At 33.5% G+C, this 23,489-nt stretch overlaps 1 protein-coding gene across 1 annotated transcript in view; it reads left to right on the top strand.

Moving 5' to 3' along the window:
• The window catches only part of COL19A1 (collagen type XIX alpha 1 chain), a 307,933-nt gene that overhangs the window by 63,386 nt on the left and 221,058 nt on the right, over positions 1-23,489 (top strand). The window contains exons 10-12 of the mRNA XM_072832451.1: positions 4,748-4,801; positions 18,470-18,514; positions 21,187-21,231. Coding sequence (XP_072688552.1) covers positions 4,748-4,801; positions 18,470-18,514; positions 21,187-21,231 — 144 coding nt within the window. The remainder of the gene's footprint in view (positions 1-4,747; positions 4,802-18,469; positions 18,515-21,186; positions 21,232-23,489) is intronic.

Raw genomic sequence — 23,489 nt, 5'->3', positions numbered from 1 at the left:
TTAAAAGCTCTTCAGAATTATTTGTGTTTTTGATAATGACACTTCCACTTGAAATATTTTTCCTTATAACTTCATAAAGAATTTCAACCCTATATTTTTATACTCATTTTGCAGCTGAGAGAACTGTGAATGGGTAGAATTGTGTGCCCATGATAACATAATTAAGAGGACTCATAGAGTAGAAAGATCTGGATTAATCTCAACTCTTCTCAGGTTAGCAATGTGAGTTTGGCTAAGCCACCCAGTCTCTTCATGCTTCATTTCCCTCATCTGTAAAGGAGGGCATATCATCTATCAGTTCTTCTCACGTTGTAAGGTTGACACAAAGTACTTTGAAAATGCATATCTGTCTTACTTATTGGTGATTTAACTTGACTTTTCCATTCTTTGACTTACCAATTCTATCAATTTAAGATTATTGGCATAGGAAGAAATTTCATATGTCAGCTTCGGAAGGAGTAAAATACTTTAAAAATATCCCTGCCACTTTTAAAAAACATTAAGTACATATTAAGAAAAATCATTATATCACCTTTAAATGATGTGTGTTTTTAAAAATATTTTATTTATTTATTCATGAGAGACACAGAGAGAGAGAGGCAGAGACACAGGCAGAGGGAGAAGCAGGCTCCATGCAGGGAGACGGACATGGGACTTGATCCCGGGTCTCCAGGATCACGCCCTGGGCCAAAGGCAGGCGCTAAACCACTGAACCACCCAGGGATCCCTAAATGATTTTTTTTTTAAAAGATTAAGTATTAAAACTCTCTTGTTAGATCATATGTCTTTTAAAGACTCATTCTTTCCTCCATACTCTTTAGTTATACAGTAAATGTCTCCTTTAATTAATTCATTAATTCATCAGCAACTATTTATGGAGTTCCTATTATTATAACAAAAAGTGTGCTAAGTTCTGGAGCTATAGCAGTAGTGAGAAAACACAAGCTTACTCTCACTGAGTTTACAATCTAGTAATGATTTGTTCAATGAACTTTCCCTCCCTCCGTAGGAAAGAAAACCAGTAGAAAAGGATTAGGAAGGAATTAGTAAACATGAAAATTGTTAGCAAATTTTTGTATTCCAAATCTATAAAATATACAAAAATGTATCTTAGGATTAAAGTGTGTTATATAGCTTCCCATTTAAGATATGTTTTTAAAAATATTAACATTGGTTTTAATTTCCAGACTACACAAAATTCATAATTGCAAATGATTTTAGTGGCAAGGTACAAACAGCTGGGATAAAATAAATTGATGATCTACAAAATAAGACAAATAATTAATTGGTATTATACTTCCTTTATTTTTTTCAATACAAGCACCAGCATTTGATTAAACTACCATAGCACTTGCTGTATAATTATGACTTTAGATGACTGTGGCTATGAATATGTTCAGCTTTCTGGCACTTGTAATAAACATAGATGTATTGTTTCATTTTAAGGAGTCAATGATGAGTCTGTTCCTGTTCTTATTGTACTGTGTGATCCTGCAACTTTAATGTGCAATAAATAAAGATAACTTTCCTCTCTGTTTAAGTCTGCTATATAATTTTCATTATTAGAGTAGGTGCACAAAATAATGCCTCCATAGCTTGAAGATTGAAAGTCATTTTGCTCTAAGGCATATTGAATAGTTAATTTTGTGAAATGATCAGAAGTGCAGTGTTACTAAGGGAACCAGATGTTCTCAAGGTTTTCCCTTTGGTCTTAAGAATGAGAAAGGATATTTAGGACAGTATATTAGAAGGCTTACCTCTTTGGAGCCTGAACCACTTGAGATTGAATCCCATCCGCCTCTTATTTGCTTTAAAAGTTATTCTTAACAATACCTAGTCAATGGTTTATTATGAAGAAAGAATACAATAAAATGTATGTTACATAGTGCCAGAAATTGACACATAAGAGGTACTGAAAAAATATGTTTCTTCTGCTTTCCTATCCATAGTATAATTGTTCATATATTGAGGGAGAGGTGGAAATAATTCTTTTAGTTTGAGTTTAGTTTCTTATGTGACTTAACCAAAAACAAATTAATCTTCATTTGTAAAATAATCCCTTAGAATTTGCAATTGATTAAATATTTATTATATAAAAGTCTTGAATTGTTATTCTATGCTACTTGCAGTAAATATTAACAACGTATTGATAGTTACTTTCTTGAAAAGGTCACTTAATGATTTAAGTATTTCTTTCAAATCTGTCTTCTGTTCCCAACATTATTTGACAATGAACAATTATGTAAGTAAATCCTTTCCCACCTGAGTCAAAACCCACCCATGACTTCCTATCTCCTTCAAGATAAACACTGAAGCTCTCTCCATGGCTCCAAGGCTTCACATAATGTGTAGAGCTCTCCCTATCCCACTCTCCACTCCCTATGTCGTGTCATATCCTCTTCCCTTGTTTACTCTTGCTCTATGCTCTTTACACCAGGTTATACATACCTGGGATTTCCTTAGATAGCCCCTTGGCTTTCTCCTTCACACCATTTAGGTTCTTACTCAAATATCACTTTAAAATAGAAAAACCTATTCTGATGCCTTTATGTAAAAAACATTCCTTCATTCCACTTCTGTCTTCTCTCATAGCATTTTTAGTGTCACCTGACTTGTTAGTATTATATATCTATTTATTTCCCCCACTAGAATAGGAATTTTGTGAGCAGTATATGTAGAACAGCACATAATAGGTGTTGAATGAATGAATCAACACCACACCTGAAAGAAAGTCTAAATCATCAACTCAGCTGTTTCTAGAACCTATAAATTTGATGTCCTAATTGCCCGGGGAACTTTGTCAAGCAGGACAAAGAGTCAATTTGCAAAGAAAGAGCTAGATATGCTAAATCATAAAGGACTGTTATTAACTATTGTTCTACTATACTTTAAAAAAAAAAACAAAAGTTAGTGATCTGATCAGTTTTAGCTTCACATTGCTAATTAGCAATGAAGAATCAGAAATAGTTGAAAAAAAACAAGTTTGGGCTTAATTAATGCTTTATTAATCTGATTTATTGCCTTTTTTTCTTTTCATAAAAAGTATGACCCTCTTCATAGAGTAAGATGGTTTGAAATTCAACCACTGCATGGATTTGAACCCCTAGATGTGATCGATATTCTATATTAGAGCACCTAATCAAATTATCTCATTTGTCCAAGAGTAAACTCTAGATGACATTATTTGAAATAATAACGAACACTTTTCCTTCATTCAGATTTGATTATTGTAATTTTCTACATCTTTTAAACCACCACCACCAATCCCCTTTTTAGCATATGTAGTTAGCAACCTAATTACTTAGCAACCACTTTACTTTCTCAGTTCTTTAAGACCGTGGCTAATACTTTTACCCACTTCAAAGTTGAAATTCCATCAGAGTTTTATAAAATAGCAGCTCATTTTCAATGTCCCTGAACCTAAGGGGGAGTATGATCTTAGCTCTATTTGGGGAATAATTTTCCAGTTTATTTTAAATTATTATCTTTCAATATCCAGTTAATTTCCAAAAACATATAGACTTTATGAAATGATTGCTTTGCTGACATACTTCGAGAGAAAACTAAAATAATTTTAAATGGAATAAGTTAACTTACTTCACTCTATAGTCAGAAACTTTGGTATAGATTCATTTCCATTACTCCCTCCTTCTGATCTCAGTATGTGGATGTTTCTATTTTGAATAGTCTAATGCATTAACTGAGGGATTACTCATGAGTTTCCCTTTATTTTCTTTTCAATCTGACATTACTCATATGCTCATTCTATAGGCACACCATACCAATAAAAAGTAATTGAATCAATACATGTTCACAATTTTTTTGAAAGATGGAATATATTCTCTTAGTTGTAAGCTCTCAGAGGTAGGATTTAATATTGACTTTTGACTTTCTATGTCAGTATAAATCTATTATTGAATATATCTTATATATTTTGTTTTGTATCAATTTTATTTTTATATCAATTTTACCCAACCTGATGTAATCTCATCTAATCAGTAGGAATTTAAAGTTGAAATTTAGTTGTGTACCTTAAATCTGAAATGAATATGTAATATCACTGTAATAATAGCATGATATATTCATAAAATTCTGATATATTTCTTAGTCTCTGCCACACAATAGTGATAGAGAAACTCATTCAAAAAGTTTATCTTATTTTCCACCCTTTCAAGGATAAATTTATTAGACAGAATTTGTGGTAGAGCCATTAAGCAGATATAGGTAATGACATATCAGTTTCATTGAGAATATTTTTTCCAGTTTAGATGGAAAAGCAGGGAAGTTAACAATTGGATTGCCCCCGCTGTGGGATTTCCCTAGAGGATAAAAAGAAAGATCAGGCACATTAATGAAACAAATATGAGTCCCTTAGAGTATAAAATTTCATGACTTATATGAATTGAAAACATCAGATATTAGGTAAGATAAAAGCAACAGAATCATTCCTTACCTTTGATAAATATAAAAGAAATGGCAAAGCTGAATTACATATATCTGTGTGGAGAAAGCCTAGTTTTAGTTTGTTTTAGTTTTGATTAGCACTTTGATATTCATTACTTATTACCTTTTTGATAACATGATCAAAAGTATTGTTTAATGACTTGTAGACAATATGAGGAAGGGACTCAGAGAACAAATTTTGGTGCAAGCAGAAGAACATATCTGTGAAATGGTAGATTTTTTTGACCCTAGCAATTAATACACCTTTGAAAAAAACCTCCTAATGAACATTTCTATATTTTAGGGTTCAGGTGGTATTAAAGGTGAATTTGGTGCTCCTGGAATTCCTGGGGAAAAGGTATGTGGATTTGTTATTTGATTAAACTTTGTGGGTGTTTTCAAAGGTTGTACCAGATAGAAAGACAGAAGAAGTCTGATAGTTCAGGGGTCAGCAAACTATGAACCTGCTGTAGGGCTGCCAAAAATGCCAACTGTATCATTTTGTAAATAACATTGTGCTGAAGCACAACCACACAAATTTGTTTTCCTATCTGCTTTCGTGCAACATGACAGTGTGAGGCAATTGTGGCAAAAATCATATGACCTGAAAAGTCTAAAATATTTACTTTTTATCTGGTCCTTTGCAGAAAAAACTTGCTGTCCCCTGCTCTAGAACATTGCCCATTATTCTGAGATCCCCAAGGCTTCTTAGTTTCATTTTTAAATATATACTATAATATCTTTTAATACATATTTCACTATAGACATAAATTGACATTTAAAAATACAGTACCACATGAAATATTATCAATAAAAAATGAGAAATATATTCAGTCTATCAATTAAACGCTAAAAATATGGTATTTATCTCATAAAATGGTTGATTTTCATGTTGTGTTTTTATTTTTTTAATTTATTTTATTTAAATTAAATTTGCCAACATATCGTATAACACCCAGTGCTCGTCTCATCATGTGCTCTCCTTAATGCATGTTGTCTTTTCTAATACTGTGAAGATAATTCTACTTGATGAAATTACTCACAAGAGGTTAGTGTTGCAGTTCACCATTATATTTAAGTTCAGTTTTGTTTTGTTTCATAAATTTTTTTATTTGAGTATAGTTGACATGCAATGTTACATTAATGTCAAGTGTACAACATAGTGATTCAGCTTCTCTATACATTGTGCTGCGCTCACCACAAATGTAGCTCCTGTCATCACACATCACTATTATAATATCACTGACTATATTCCCTATGCTGTGTCTTATTCTTGTGACTTATCTATTCCATATATTTAAGTTCAGTTTTTATAGAAACCTTAAGAATTGTTATATTTGTAAATATAAATTGCAATTAAGCTTGTCCTATTTTTCATGATACATAAATGTGTGTGTATCCATACATACATATAACTTAAACTGCTGAATTATTAAGGTTTCACAGGTTGATGCTAAGAAAATGCCCTTCTTCACTAAAATAAATTTAGTAGAGGTTTCTGTAGCTGTTTTAGCTCACTAATTATCAAGTGAGTCCATTGTGCCTCATTATCCAGAAGGCCTTGATCCTGTGGTTATTAACCTACAGTTGTCACAAGAATAACTGAAGCAGAAGTGGTAGGAGGTTCAGAAATAATTGGACAGATATTTTTTGAGTCCTTCTAAAATGTGTCTGATTTCTGACTACTTCATTGATGCTACTTTTTTTCTTTTAGTGATTATTTATCCCGATATGCAAATTCCTTACTCCCGTAGTAGTGTAAATGTTAGAATCAGTAAAATCTTTGTTGAATGATAATTCCTTGCTGCAAGTTAATGTTTATTTGGGCTGCTATCCTCTTGCTTAATTAAGCTAGCTGATGACATCAATTGCAGACTCTTCATCATAAGTAAAATTTCCTTCAAACACTTGTTCAAAGGTCTAATTCTTTCAAAATGCTTTTCGCCCTACAGCATACTACTTAGTCATCTAACTCCTAAGCAGATTGCCCTATTCCAAATTTGCTTCATACACTTATTCCACCAACCTCTTCCTAAAATACATTATAGTAATCTGATTGCTTGGATTTCGGATCACTGGGATTTTTGGAATTACTTTGAATATGGGAACTTTTTTAAAGCCAAAAACAGAATCACTGGAGTACTTGGACTATAAAATAGATTATAGATAATTGGACTTGTTTACTATGGGATGTAAAGTAAGATTCATATAATTTTACACAATAAATTATGGGAAAGCAGGACAATTAGAGAATTTGTGCAGCTTCCAGTGGTGCTGAATATGGTATCAGGGTACACTTAGCTCTCAGATCCAGGTTTCATGCATCTTCACAGATCCTCCTTAGTGGCTACTACCCTTCCAGTATCTATAGACTTTGATTCTTCTTCTCAGCACTTGTAATTCTTTGGGGTTCTTTTTCTTAGAAATGTTAGGGGCTCTGTTAAAAGATAAAATTAAAAAAGATGAATTGTCTCCCTTGCAACAAGAACATACGCAAAGTGCCATCGAACATATATATCTCAGCTATAGTATTCCCAAAGTGAAGCTTTCATAATTTTTTAAGGTTTAATATTTAAACTAGAAAGCTGATTTATATTAATGGAGTGAAGCATATTCCAAGCAGTGTAGAGTAGAATTTGTATATTAACTATACTTTATACTTACATCCAGTGTGATACCATAAAAAATTAAGTGATTTGCATATAAATCCTATCATTCTTAGATAAACCTACACTTTGAAGTTTGACTAGGTGATAGCAGTAAATTTTTTAAGTCAAGGCCCTGAACAAAGTATTCGTTTCTTCTATGGCTCAGGAGAAAAATAGGACACTAAACAACACTATATTATGAAATCAATTGATGGGATATGTGAAGTCATGGAGGATAAAGAACTAGAGCATCAAACTGTCTTCTTTTGTAATTCTGATACTTGTCACCTTATAAAACTTGTACTAGGCAATTTAACCTTATATGTACATACAGCTATACTGCTAACACACTGCAACCAATAACCATACCCTTTACATTTACTCAGCACAGCTAGGATTTTGCCTAAGAGACTTGGTAAATATTCTGTTCTGAGTTCATGTAAGAAAATCTATCTTATATAGCAAGTGTAGCAATTGTTATTAGTTATTAGTCACTGGTGACTTCTGATAAGCTTGATTGGACAGAAACCACTGTCAGCCAAGATGAGTAAGCTGGATAGTCTAATTTCCATGAGAAGTAAATCACTTAATGTGTAAGATCACACATGTACATGCACACATACATACATGCATGCACATACACATATGCACCCATGTGCTTACAACATCCTCATAGTATGTGAGGGAAAAGGAGGTGAGGATTTGGACAAATCCTGCCCACCACGTTACCTCCAAACATAAAACTCAAAGCATGCTTGTATTCATTACTTGAATATTTCAAACAAAAAATTACCTCATTCCCTATTTCATTTATGTATGTCATATACCAGATTTTTTTTGAGAAGTGAGGATATTTTTAAAAAACAGGAATAATTATTTTCTAGTCATATTAATCCTAAAAATGTGATAATAAAAGTTCAATAAATATGGAGCCTAATTGCTACAACCAATTTTCTGTCTGCTTAATTACCTACAGTTTGTCCCTAAAATGTTTATTTTACTAAGAAAACTTCCACGAAAATAATTTTCTCACAGAGTAAGTATGTAGTAAAAGATAGACATCACTCTTGTAACAATCAGATATTAACTACAGTGTTTGATTGCCTGTGTTTGAAACTCAACTCAAATCATCAATCTGTAATTTCAAGGCATGTCTCTTGGGTTTTTTCCTAAGTTGTCTCATTTTTAAAATGGGCATTATATTGTATCTACTTGTAGTTTTAAGGATTAAATGAGATTATTCATAAAAAATGATAGCTTCGTGCCTGATCTATAAATACAGTAGTATCTGCTTATCAGCAGCCAACTGCAATCTGGAAGCAGATGGTCCTCCATCTGACATATGGTCAGAAGGTCAGGAGTATCCTAACGCTATGTCACAATACCTACGTCATTCAACTCACTTCATCTCATTATGTAGGCATTTTATCATCTCACATCATCCATCACAAGAAGTGTGAATATAGTACTGTAAGATATTTTGAGAGAAAGAGAAACTATATTCACATAACTTTTATTAAGTCTATTGTTATAATTGTTATAACAATTATATTAACTATATTGTTAATATATATTGTTAATAGCCATATTAACAATATAGTTAATGTCTTGATGAGCCTAATTCATAAATTAAACTTTATCATAGATATATATGTATAGGAAAAAACACAATATATATATAGGGTTTAGTAATATCTGTGGTTTTAGGTCTTGAAAAATAAAGCCTGCAGATAAGGGTGGGACGATTGTATTTGGTAAATAGATATAATTTTAAGAGAAAACAGTTTTATGATTATATTATTCTAAATTTAGGCTTGCTATGGAACTAAATTAGAACTTATTTGAAGGAATTTATATTATTTATTCAAAATATATTTAGTGGAAAATGTTAAAAGTCACACATATCTTAGATAATTTTGACCTCTAAAAACAAATTAATGTTTGCATATTAACAAAACAACTAATTTTCTATTTAGCTGAAATATGTATGAGCATAAATTCTTACAATATTAATAATAGCAGCCATTTACTCAATTATTATTATGTGTTCAACACTGTCAAGAGACTTCTTTATATTATTTATTTCTCACAGTATCTCTGATATAAGATTTATTATCATTGGTGTTTCACAGACTAAGAAACTAAGATAGAATAAAAACTTCCCCAGTGTTTCATAGCTAACAGATGGTGGGGCCAGAACTTGAATCTTACATATATGAGTTCATAGCTTTTGCACATTTACCTTATTACTTCATCTGGATGTAGCTCCTCAAGTATCCAGATTTCTTTTGCACAAACAGTTCTGAATTATATCTTAAATTTGCCTACTACCTAGAGAAGGAACTATACAGAGGTTTTTCTCAATTCTGCTGCAGGAGGAACTGTGTTCCTTGTCATTAAATCCATGCCCCGCCTCCGACCCTCTTTAAAATCTACCCAACCGTAGAGATTCTGACTCTCCTACCCTCATAAAATTGTGTCTACCAATTAAAAATCTTCATCATATGAGTTTTTCACTGAATGAAAGTATTTTGTTTCACTTTATCTTTCAAAATATTATGAAAGCAACATGATTTTGTTTGATTTCCAAATTCAAAAGTATGTTTGAAATCAACTTTCAAAATTCTCATACCTGGTCTATCTGGAGGTCCTTATCTGCTCTGCACACCCACCTCCTGGCAGACCAATCATGTCCACACTCTCCAGGTTACCTTACCTCAGCATCTAACCTAGAAAATTCTCTTTATGTTCTCTATGCAATATGCTTTTGATATATAATTATATGTATAACTAATGTAAGTATACTTATATATCTATTATAAGTATATATATAAAGTATATTCTTTTGGTCAAACGTGTATATATATATATATATATATATATATATATATATATATATACACACACATACACATTTATTGTATATTTGGTCAAAAACAAAAGTGCTTAACACCATGAGTTTATTTAAAAAAAAATATTGAACTTCTAGAGGCAAAAAGCCACATGCATTAAAGCACTGAGAAGTATATCTGATAACATGATGAGAGAGTTGCCAAGTTGCCGGACTTAAAACCAGCCAGGCTATCTATCCTCATGCCGAGGCGCTTTGTGTGACAGCCTTTTCACCATATGCTCTGAAGCCCCCAATCTCTGCAGCAGGGTAAGACTCAACTGGGCATATCCATTGTTCCCTGTCCGCCTTTGTATTTTTTTTTTCAGTTGGAAAATGAAATGACGAAATAAAAAAAAAAAAAAAAAAAAGGAAAATGAAATGACGGTGATCTCTGAATCTCGATTTTCCCCTTAAAAAGATGTTTTACGAGACGACTGCAGCTTCAGGAAATAAAGGCAGATGCTGTTAGAGTTTCTGAAAGTGCAGACAAGGCCGGTGGCTGTTGTGAATTAAAATGAACTCAGAGACAGCCCTGATCCAGATGTAGCAGTAATACCTTCGAGACTAAGAAACTTATAGGCGTTTATTGAAAAAACTAGAGAATTTTTAAGTCATTTGGCTTTCCATCTATATTATCAAGTTTCACCTCATTTTCCACTGAAATTCAGAATTAGTATTAATTGCAGAGGTCTGCCCAAATTTTTAAAAATTTAAAATACCTATTCGAATGCAACAATTTATTGTAGGAATCGAAACACTAACTGAGAAGAATAAAAGCAAGGGCAGCTCCTTTATTCTAACAATGGACTCTATATTTTCTATGAACTTGTCAAGGTTTACAAAACAAGGATGAGCTTTATATTTAAGAAGATACTTCTTAAACAGAGAATCATCTGTATACTACTATATTTCAGAAAATTCTGCATTGAAAAAAGAGGCAAATCTGGACATAGAATTGAACTTTTTTTTTAAGAAAGCAGTTTTGTCAACCTACTGTTGGCTTCACTTACTGAAGTTCCAAGAATGATACTTGAATTATCAGTGAAAAATTAATGCCATTACATGGAGTAAGTCTCATTTAATTGTCTCATTTGTAGGCATTATTTTGATGCAATACAGCAGTAAAATAAGCAGAAACATAAGAGGAATAGAGGTAACAGAAGGACAGAAAAAAAGAAAAACTTGCTCACTCTGCAGTTGAATTTATTTCTTAATGGTTTCTTATTCCCTTCTAATGCCTTCCACTCACACCCCAAGTAGAGCAGTTGGCAGAGAACACAACAGATGGATGACAGGCTCAACACATGCAGTGGATCTGGCACCCAGGCACTTGACTTTTATTTGCTAAACAGCCATATTTCAAGAACTTATTCTGCTAATGTTCCTATTTGGTTTAATGCGCTATGAGAATCTAGTACATAAATATTAAAATATTGCCATAAAAAAGATCACACATTCTCTGTTTCTCTGCATAGTTTAGTGACTAATTATTTTATCCTTGGGGAAGATTGCTGAGATACTCAACAATAAATATAAAGATGTAATTGGTATTTGATAAGGACATCTACAATTTCAGATACTAGAATTTTCTAAAAGTGGCTCCGCCCAAAGGAGATTTTTAGCTATCCAAGTGAGAGTCAGACATAGCCAGTGTAGGGTACTAAATGAACCTGTTAGGTACTGAGTAGAAAATTCAAGAACATGATCATACACAAATGGTGCCCTTCTTCCCTCTTACCATCACTGCATTTTTACAGATTACTAAATTCAAAGCTCAAGAAAAATTAGGTATTTTTTGTAAAGTTTCCTTGACACTAGACAAATTAATAGCCTCTTCTCTCTGCCAACATAGTACTTTATTTACATTATCAACATAGTATGTGTCTTTGTCTCCACTGTGAGCTCCAGGAGAACAAGGTCTTGTTCCTCTAACCCCCAGCACCTGACCCAGCATTTGGCACCTGATTGATTCTAGATAAGTGTTTGTTGAGTTATTCAGAACTCAAGTGGACTTTCCCCAGGGCAGTAGAAAAAAGAAATTGAAGATGATTATTAGAACCATACTGATGGGGAATTGGAAAAGACAGTGGATCTTCAGTGCAAGTCTTCTGTACTTTCTGCAAAAACATGCTTCATTGAAATAGGAGATCAGGAGAATCTCTTGTCCACCTAGCAAAGCTTATAGATGCTGCTTCCTAGAGTGAAATCAAATAGAGAGAAGTGTGTGCAGCTCCAGAATTTGCTTCCCATTTTCTCTTGGAGAAACTATGCTCTTTATTCTCTTGAAAGCATAAATTTCAGGTTACCATGTTCTCTTTTTTTTTCCAAATGAGGTTTGAAAAAAAATCTCCTGCCTTTCTTACAAGATTGCTAAGGCATGTTCTTTCTCTATATCTTCACAATCATTTACCTCAGGGCTAAAGATAAATAACAAATGACTCGAGTGCATTTAAGCTCTACTAGAAGTAATTGATATGGAGCAGAACTATAAATTACTCATCACGAGGAATACTTTGGACAGGAAATAGTTTGTGCTTACTGGTATCTCACTGTCCTCAATTAGGAGCTTACTGATGACACTGTCCTCTTTATATCTTAAATCATCTTTCACTTGTCAGAATACTTGATTCAGATGTCACTTTAGGAGATGATTCACATTAAATGTCTTTTATTTCCTTAGTGCTTTTATGAAGCTTCGAGTTTACTTAAAGACTGCCTTACAGCTAGTCTCACAATATAGTGAAAAGCCAAAACACTTGTTCTCTGCTTTAAAAAAATCACAAATATGTAAGAGCCCCGGTTTCTAATGGGCTCTACATTGGCCAAGTCTCAGTTCTTTAACTTTGTTATATATGGAAAGAATTATTTACCTGTCCAAATAATTTCAAAATTATGTATTTTCTTGTTTTTTAAATTTTAATAACTCAGTACAATTTTCATTCAATTGATTTGTTGAAGGATTGTAAGATATAGTCCCTTGAAAGGAAAACTTAATGGTTAGAGTTGACTATAAGCTCAATGTATACATAAATAATTTAGCTTTAAAAAAGCAAATTGTATAAATAGTACTATATAGTATCTAGAACAAGGGGTGTGTGTGTGTGTGGTATATAATGACACTTTTGTTTTCTATTCTGTGTGGTGAGACCATTTCTGGAGTGATGTGCTGAGTTCGGAGTTCCACATTTTTAAAAAAAGATTTTATTTATTTATTCATGAGAGACACACAGAGAGGCAGAGATACAGGCAGAGAGAGAGAGAAGCAGGCTCCATGCAGAGAGTCTGATGCGAGACTTGATTCCGGTACTCCAGGATCATGCCCTGAGCCGAAGGCAGAAGCTCAACCACTGAGCCACCCAGGAGTTCCCTGAGTTCCGCATTTTAAAAGATATATTGTGTAACCAGTGTGTGCCCAGAAAATGATGATGAATTCATTAAGGGACTCCAAACTATCACTGAAAATTTATTGATTTACTGAGTAGCCTTGATATTGACATAAAGGGATGTCACATATAAGATCCATAAGATTTTTTTTTCCTTTGTGAAATGAGACTAATGTGCAGAAATTTGGGGGAAGGTTGAGTTCAGAAAGCATTGTTGCACTATCCACATAGAGAATTGCTTTGTTCTGCTCTCCAAAATTAAACACAAATTAAACAGCAAAAGTGCCTGACTTTAATAAAGAAGCTTCAGTAGAGTCAGTACCTCAACAAATTCTTTAATGGAGGTAGTGGGTATAAATATACAAATTTATTCTTGCCCCTATTTTTAAGACTATCCATCCTGCTTGTTTCCTTGGTATGTGCACTTGCATAAACTTGTGTGCCCACACAAACACATACACTCAGGTTGGTAGTTTTTGAGATAGTAGGTGTTAGATTCAGCTTCTACTAACTCCCTATATTTATGTTACTATGATTAAGACATGTATCGACTATATTTTACCTTTGGTGAGCTGGTTTTCCCTTTGAAATGACCCATAAGACAGTAATAATAAGTAACAAGCTTGTTCACCTTATGGTTAAGCATATAAATTTGCCTTATCTTGAACATTAATATGATAATGTATCCCAATGGATTTGCTGCATTAAGGATCCAGCAAATACAAAGAATTCAGAAAGTTTGAAGTTTTAAACTCTATGCAGTATATACTTTTTAGCTTGACAATTTATGTCTTGGAATAAAGTCCAACAAAATAGAAGGGAAAAATACTCCTCTGTGAAATAAAAAAACTTAGACTGGATGAAATGTCTGAAAAAAAGTAGGAGGTATCTATTTTACTTCCTGAAATTTTAGTAGAGTGGCAACAATTTAAGAACCATAAAAATTCAATTTCTGAAGATTATGTCCTGAGTAAAGTTGACCTGTAGTCAGAAATGTAAAGGTCAAGTTAGCGTTACACAAAAGCAAAATCACATTTACTTTTAGCTACCTCTTTTGTTAGTTTTCATGCAAGAATTCTGGCATTCCATTTCAGATATTTTTCTAGCTATTTCACTCAACATTCAATTTAAGTATATCTTCTCTTAATAAATATGAGTTAGTGGGAAAATATCAATGTATTTCCAAGTGTATCATATATTCATACAAGAGATTAAGTTCTGGAAAACATGCTTTAAAATGAAATGATAGGCCAAATTAAATTTTTAAGTATGGAAGCAGTGTTATATAATAGGATGTCAGACTTTTTAATCAGAGAGTGAATGCCTAATTTTTTAAACCAAAAAAAAAAAAAATCACTGCAACTTAGTGTATGACTTTCTATTTTCTAGGCTTAGGTGTAGTTATTAGCAAATTTGCATTTACCTGTTTAATCTTCCTTTCTTTGCTTGGTCTCATTGGGACTAGGTTTGGAAATGATAGCCTTGGGGAATGTGATTTCTTACCAAATGTCCTTCAGACAATGTGTATTTCCTGCATAATAAGGAAAGACAGACTCTAATGTCAAAGGAATCAGGAAAACTAATAATTTATCTTTTATGCCTAGCTGTGCTTACTTCAGGGAAATGTGCAGTGATAAAAAGGAGGTAAAAATGAAATCCTTTGATCAGTTTTTCAGAAAGCCATCAGCTGGCCCTAAGTCACACCTTAGTTTTTTTCCAAAAGCTTCTCAAAGAGGCTACTTTGAATTCTGGAAAGGGTTCTTAGATCGCTTTGTGAAGTCAGAGATGAGCTATGCATTACAGTAATAACATGGCAACAGTGCTATCAGCAGCAACATTAGATTTGGCTCCACTTGATATTACACATATTCATTCACTTGTCCTTCTGTGTAGCTTGAATTTGTAACAGGAAAAGGACATAGGTCCTTTGATGGAAAAACCTATAATAGAAAGTATATTCCTCAGAAGCAAGTTTGGAATATTATGGTAGCTGTGGGAAACATTGATTGTAATATTCCCTCAATAATAAGTTAAAATATTGATCAAAAGTCAAAAGAGAACCTTCTTATTTCTTTTTTGTTCTAGGACTGGAAGGAGGAACTGCAAGAGTTCAGAAAAAGCAGCTAATGTCTGTCAATCCAGTAGTTTTAGATAATCATTTATTTCCTAGTTAGAATTCCATTTGACTTCAAGCTGTATTAGGTTTTGGATAAAAATCCTGATGGAATCGTCATTTATCCATGAATCTTTTAAACAAAAGTTTGCTCTTTAAGGCTATTTTCTTCTTTCATTTTTGTGCTACTTTAACAAATCTCTCTTTTTTTTTTGAGATAGGGACAAAAACAAAAATGCTAATTTATCCCTTGGGAACTAGAAAAATGACAAGTAGTTTAAAATTATTAAAAGTTTCTAAGTAGGCCATCTCTGATAACTTCAAGAAAATCAGTGAGGAAAAAATAAAAAGGTTTCTGAATACCAGTATTGCAAACTTTAGACTTCAATGGTGTCCACTCAGAATCTCAAAATCTTCCCCCTCATGGTCTGTGAAACTGGCTTTTTCCCCTGAGAGTAATCAGTGGTGTCCATTGGGTTATCTGGGAGTTTAGGATTGTGTTTACAAAACAAATTCCTAGTCAGGAAAGAATGGGGACCAGTGAACACTGGCCACAGGAAAATGTAACATTTTAATTGCAATAATCATAAAATCTGTGTCCACTAAAGAGTCTTAATATCACAGCTTTAGAGATTTCTGGTACCAAATTAGGGGTGTTTCTGGGTGTAACCCTAACCTGACAATGCCAGAAGTAGGATTTGAGGTGCCAGAACCTTAGCCACAGAGTGCATAGGAGTGGGCTGTCGGCAAAGAAAATGAGAAAGAGATACTATCCCTATTTTTTTCCCCCAAAAAGTATTTTTGGCAGTGAATACTGTATCAGTGTACTTTACTGGATTACATGCCACATCTTGTTATCATGTGTAACTTGTAATATGATATAAAACATTATATTAGACCAACCGATGAAAATAATTCTACTCCTTATAGACAAGTGGACATACTTCTATGATGAGTAACAGAAGCTCAGTTTCCACAGAATGTTCCCTGGCATTAAATACATAATGTGCTTTTACTACCACTTTATCAAATGAAATGGGAAGTTTATATAATGCCTGAAATCTAGAACTATAATAGTTTTTAAATAAAAATATATTTATTACTTTAAATAATAAAAAATATATTTATTACATGATTAAGTACATTGTATTTTACTGATGCTTCAATGCTTAATTTCACTTAGCAACAAAATTTTGCCTTTAGTGTTTATTATATTCTATGATGTTAGCAGTTATAACATGGAAAAACTTAGATGATTTAATCTAAGAACAGCCTTAGTCTTTAAAATAATATGTGTGTCTATATAGAATGGTATAAATGACTTTTATATAAGCCTTTTCAAAATGTATTAATTAATGAAATGATAAAGATCTCTTTAGATTTAGACAGAATATATTATTGCTATTTTAAAGTTTGAAAATGTGATTTTTTTCTTCATATATTTGAATTTTATTTAAAAATTCTAAGAACGGTATCTGACTTCATTCTAGGTAGTGCTTAAGAATTGTTGTCTTATAAATTACTTAGATTTTCTAGAAATAGGGCAGCCCTGGTGGCGCAGCGGTTTAGCGCTGCCTGCAGCCCAGGGCTTGATCCTGGAGACGGGGATCGAGTCCCACATCAGGCTCTCTGCATGGAGCCTGCTTCTCCCTCTGCCTGTGTCTCTGCCTCTCTCTCTCCGTGTCTCTATGAATAAATAAATAAAATCTTTAAAAAAAACAAAGATTTTCTAGAAATAAAGCAGATAAATAGAATTGTCAATTTATTTTGAACTGTGTAAGCCCGGAAACTCAAGAGTCAAAGTCAGCTCCTGTAAGCAGCAAAATTCCTAAGGCTCCGCTGAGAATATGCACATCCTCTCAGGAGTATCTCATTTTAGCTGGTGTGCTGTTTACAAGGCAGGTTTGTCAAAAAAATGTTCCATCAACTCCAGTAATGGAAACTGATAAATATCTGCTAAAAACCTTTTTACCCAAGACCAGAACCAGATGAATGGAAAGAACTAAAAATTCTTATAAGCAATTGTTTCAAGTAAAATGGCATTGAGTATGTCTTCGATTAAAGACAATCAACAGATTTGAGCAGATATATATATATGCTTACTACATATCTGTATATCTATGACTATGATAGATATGATATATATCTATAATAGATATATAGATACATTCAGTTGTTAGATGAGGTCCCTTACAAGCCAGAAATGAATTTTCTCCATGAGACAGTGGGAGTGGTTGTGTGCACAGAGCTGAAGTATATGTCTTTGAATCACATTTCTAACTGCTACTGGCTGTGTAATCATCTCTTCTAAGAAGATCATAATAGTATCTACCCAATAGATTTATTGTGAGAACAGTGCCTGGCCCATGGAAAGCCTATGCAGACTTAAATATTATGTCCGGAGGCTTGAAAGACAAAATGAAAAAAAGGATACTAAATAGCTGGGAAAACACGGGCTGTGGAGTTAGAACTCAATTCAAATCTTAGGTCATGCCACAAGTTGGATGATCCTGAACATGACTCAGAGACTTCCTTCCTTCCTTCCTTCCTTCCTTCCTTCCTTCCTTCCTTCCTTCCTTCCTTCCTTCCTTCCTTCCTTCCTTCCTTCTAAAGATATATTTATTTAAAAGAGAGACAGAGAACACACACATGAATTGTGGGGGCAGAAGGGGAGAATCTTCAAGTAGACTCCCTGAAGAGCCTGATGTAGGCTCAATATCATGACCTATGAGATCACAACCTGATATGAAACCAAGAGTCAGGCACTTAACTCACTGAACTACCTGGCACCCAATAGACTGTTATCTTATCTTGTAAAATTCAAGTACCAATTCTACAGTTGTAAGATAAGGAAGGATAGACAGAAAGCCCCTAAATGTGATAGATGTTCAGTGTTGGCTACCTTTCCCCACAACACTAGAACTGCAAAAATTTCTTTATTCATTTGTTTTTTATGGCTAATAAAATTTATTCTCTGTACTTCTCTTAGGGTGAAAATGGTTTACATGGAGCTCCAGGCTTACCTGGTCAAAAGGTAAAGAGTTTTTAAATGTCCTTTACAAGTTAAGAATTTAACATCTTAAAAAACTGAATTTTCCATAATATAGTAGAGATTCAGAAAACTTGTTTGATGAAACTGAAATCCCTGGAAAGCTCTTAGAAAGCCAATTAATGGTCTTTTCAAAGAGAATCTGTGGAAATAATCCCTTCTCAAAGAAATCACTATAGGAGAGCTTTATCAGAGAGCTTTAGCAACATGCTTCTCCAGAGAAGTCGATGATGGTGTTTTCTGGGGGCCATGGGAGTATACAGAGCTGCTCTGGACATGTTTCACTTATTAGAATCTAAAATGAAGAGTGCTCTCATTCATTTGGGGAATATAAATAATAGAGAAAGGGAATATAAGGGAAGGGAGAAGAAATGTGTGGGAAATATCAGAAAGGGAGACAGAACGTAAAGACTGCTAACTCTGGGAAACGAACTAGGGGTGGTAGAAGGGGAGGAGGGCGGGGGGTGGGAGTGAATGGGTGACGGGCACTGGGGGTTATTCTGTATGTTAGTAAATTGAACACCAATAAAAAATAAATTAAAAAAAAAAGAAATGTTTAAATTTTGACCTAAAGAAAAAATAAATAAATAAATAAATAATAAAATAAAATGAAGAGTGAAACAATTTTTACGGTCTTTGACTATATTTGGTTCTATTTTATTTACCTTCCTATTTGTATACCCCAGATTGACTAAACATAATAGTTACAATGACATAAAATATCAAATATTACAAAGATGCTATAACTAATATCTTCAAAAAATCTCTCAGAACAGCTTCATAATAACTAAAAATTTTTGCATCAACTATGCTACTTCTTCTGTGCCGAGTGTCTTTCTCTTTACCAAGGTGAACTTCATTTGTACCCTTGTATTGTCCCAAGGCTGCTTTCTTCTTCTGGCAAGAAATATGATCAGCATTGCTGGAAGCACAGAGTCTGGTCTATTCCAGTTTCCTGGAGGGATGGGGAGCTGTTTCAGGTGGGGCCAGCTGTCATAACACCACCCATAATCCCACCACAGGGAAGAGCATTATTGATGCAATTTTAGATGCCCACCCAGGCCAACCATATCATTTCTATGCTCTGGAAGTTTTACAGGTCTTAGCGATAAGACGTCAGAAGTTACTATTACATCTAGATTTTTCTCTGTAGCTAAAATTACCATTAAAAGAAGATACGCATTTATTTATAGTTACAGCTTTTGAAAAATCTTCCCTGATTTGGCTTTATAAAGAAAATAAGACTGAAACTGGCAGTGGTGAAATGGCAAGCTTCTGAATTTCTTCACAGCAGCTCTAGACAAAACCCATTGATACAGCATGTGCTGCATCTGTGAGTTGAGTTGCAAGCCAAGGGATGTGCAGATTTATCTGCTGGGAAATAGTTTTGGACTTTCCAGCAGCTGTTTGTGGTGGCTGCATCATGCTGACATTGTGGCTGATGTACTGGGGGTGTTTAGCAGCTTCGATGTCAGCTTGAATTAACAGATCAAGCTAAAGTCCATATTTTAGGAAAAATGCTAGAATAAAGACAGACCATGCATTCGGTGGCAAATATACCCAAATACTTACCTATTGTCTTAACTTTTTTAAGGGCAGATGAAGCAGAAACAAAAATTTAATTGTGTGTATGTGTGTATACATATGCACATATACATATATGATATATATAATATAATGATATATTATTCATAACACATAAACAGAGACTATACTTATAGTAAAAAAAAAAAAGAAAGCTGGCATTCCTTTTCTAACACATGGATTTTAATTGTATCAAGTGTCACCTTTTTGTAGTATTACAGAAAAAACTGGAGATAAGAAATTCTTCATCCCTGTGCCCTCAGTTGTTTGTTGAGTGCATCTTGTGGGTGGAGGGGTGAGGATGACTCATCTCTAGCACTCATTTGCTGGTTATGTTGTCTTAAGTGCCTGACATATATCTGACAGTCAATAAATATTTGTTTGAAAGTATGACTCAAACATCAGTATTATGAATATCTGTGCGGAATTAAGTGGGAAAATAAGCTTGTCAGATCAGAGAAGGTTTTTAGTTGAAGAACAGGGGACTTATACCTTTTGGGGTAATTATGGCGATTGAAAGCCAGCAGTGCTATATCCAGCAATCCCCTTTCTGTGACTGCGAAGCAGGAGATCTGTGTGGTAAAGAGCATGCGTGGCTCTGGTGTCAGAGCTGGACCCAGTCTTAGGTGTTCAAACGTGAACTCGTTCATCACACAGTTCTCACTGGAACAGCATTCCCTAGATGTCACCTTGAGAAAACTGTTACTGTTGGATCTACTGAAATATATAGTAATAGTAATAATAATAATAATAATAATGATAATGGTAACTTAGTGCCAGGCACTGTGTTGATGTGTTCAATTCTCAAAACAGTTATGAGAAAGGTTCAATATATGGAGAAATTCAGGTTTATGGAGATTACATTGCATTGACTACTGTAGTAAAGCTGTAGTTGGACTCTTTAGAAATATTTAAGTTTCATCTAAGTTAATATTGGCTTAAAGTTTACATATGAGAAATGTTTTTTATTTATAATTATTGATTTTCTGCTATTGGAAACGTCATTATTATTGTAATAATTGTGGTAAAAATACAGTTCCTATTATTATATACATCATATTCCTCTTCTACAGGGAGAGCAAGGTTTTGAAGGCAGCAAAGGAGAAATTGGTGAAAAGGTAAATATCTCTCTTTATGCATGCATCTGTAACAATATATTGTGTTCATGAAAATATGTTGAAGCAGAATATCTAACTTGCCTTGTGCATTCCATAGAAACAATTCAATAATTAAAATATTTACTTCACTTAAGTTAGACTTAATATATTGATGATAGAAATCTTTCTAAACTTGTTTGGATGGTAGTTATATCTAAATATTTCTAACTAAATGCATTCCATTGCTATACAAATGATTCAAACATTTACTAAGCAATATATTCGTGTGCTATGATATCATTGGTGCACCAAGTGTCCAAGTCTTTAAAAAAATGTTTTGTTTACATGTATACCTGGTTTATCAGTAGAATTTTTCCTGAGGAAATAAATAAGAACTGTAATAGCCAGGGTCAAATAGAAAAGAGACGTGAAAATAGAATAGTTTGAAACAGTTAAAATAAAGAGATGGCTTAATAGGGAGGGCTGATGTAGAAAAACCTCAAGGATTGTGCAATATCCCAGATTGAGTTATGACGAACTCCTTAAACTCCACAAGGTTACTAGACTCAGAGGCAAAGAAAACTGTGGATAGGGATTCAGATTGGTGCTGAGGGATGCAGTGAACCCAAAATTCAAGCCATCTTTGTTTTACAAATTTATAGCCTTCTACTGAAACTACAGAGAATAGAAGTGCCTTAGTCATCCAAAATTTCCATTCAGACAATCATGTGAGTTCTTCTGCATTTCATAAATCTAGTTTTATTTTTAAATAGAACAAAACCAGCACCATTCTTTTGTTTCATAAAATGTCATGTAATTGGACAGCCATAAGAAGGGAAGGGGGAGAGATAATCTCAAATTAGACAGTGTTGCCTGTATTTAGTTTTCTGGGACATGATCAGTCATTTGCTTCTTCAATAAGTATTTTAGACAGAATGAGCATCTATAATAATTATGACAAATTATACATGTTGTAAGCTACTTGCTAATTACTTTTCCTCACAGAACTGTGAGGAAGAAAAGAAGATAGTCATATAGTAATCATATAATTGAAGAGAATTCCATTAAACGATGACTATATTTTGAAAGTAGATCTCTCTTTTTAGGGATCTTTTGAATATTTTTGCTTTAGAGTGACAGTCATTGCCTTTAAATAAATGCCTTTTTTATACATGTTCCTGTTTTATTAATGGGGCTTTTCCTGTAGGAATAAGTGAGACTAAGCAAGGAAACAGATAAATTCTCTGTGATTTAAAGCCACCATCTTACTAAAATCTTAGTGGTTGTTTTGATATTTTATATACGTAGTTGGTATTGCTCAGCAATAAATAGATTCTCCCAGCCTATGAAGTATCAAAAAACATTTAATATATTTGGCTTCTCTTCTAATTCCTCATACTTATTAACAATTGCCTTCAAATAGTCAATTTCACCATGACGTGAACATATTTATGGAGAATGAGGGAGGTAACAGGAAGAAATAAAGCATCAAATAGAAAAGAATACTTGAATAAGAGTTATAATTCAAATTATAGTCAAATGTAAAATTCATATTGTAATCCTTATAATAAAAATATATTCTGCTTTGATTATTATTTACCAAGTAGCAAATGTTTGAGTTTTTTTCGGTGTTTCATGCTGCGTATTCTAATATACGACATATTCCCAAAGATAAATAATTAATGTCATCTTTTTGTTTCTAGATTAGAAACTGTGTTTCTAGATTAACTAAATGAGAAATGTATGTGAAGCACTTATTTGTGTGACACAAACATGAGATTTTTGCACTGCTTATGGTATAATTTGTTTTCTGAACAAAGACTATTTATCTATTTTTAATTCTTTTGTTAAAGTATATTTGGGGCATCTCAGTTGGATGGGGGAAGGCAGTGCAAGCAGTGAAAGAATTCATCTAAGATAGAACAAAAGAGATAAAAGTTTATTAAATACACTGCAAGGGAGCAGTGGGCAGAACAGTAAAGGAGAGACTATCTGCCATGGGGCAGTAGTGAGGGGCTATAGTTATAGGGCAGAATAAGAGAATATGGGAATATATGAAATTTCCCCTTTTTTGGTAATCTTAGGAACTGTGCCTGGTTGTAGGTACTCCATTGGTCAGTTAGGGCCTATGGTTCAATGAGCCTATTTGCCTTCAGCTCGGTAGTCACTATGGGCCCTTTTGCCTTGCTCCTGTCTCCATTACTCAAGGCTGTTGTCTAAAAACAGCTTCTCCAGTATAGTTGACACACAATGTTGCATTGGTTTCAGGTGTACAGCAT

The sequence above is a fragment of the Canis lupus genome, chromosome 7, assembly GCF_048164855.1.
Source record: "Canis lupus baileyi chromosome 7, mCanLup2.hap1, whole genome shotgun sequence".
Taxonomy (NCBI): Eukaryota; Metazoa; Chordata; class Mammalia; order Carnivora; family Canidae; genus Canis; species Canis lupus.
This window is presented reverse-complemented; position numbering and strand designations above follow the sequence as displayed.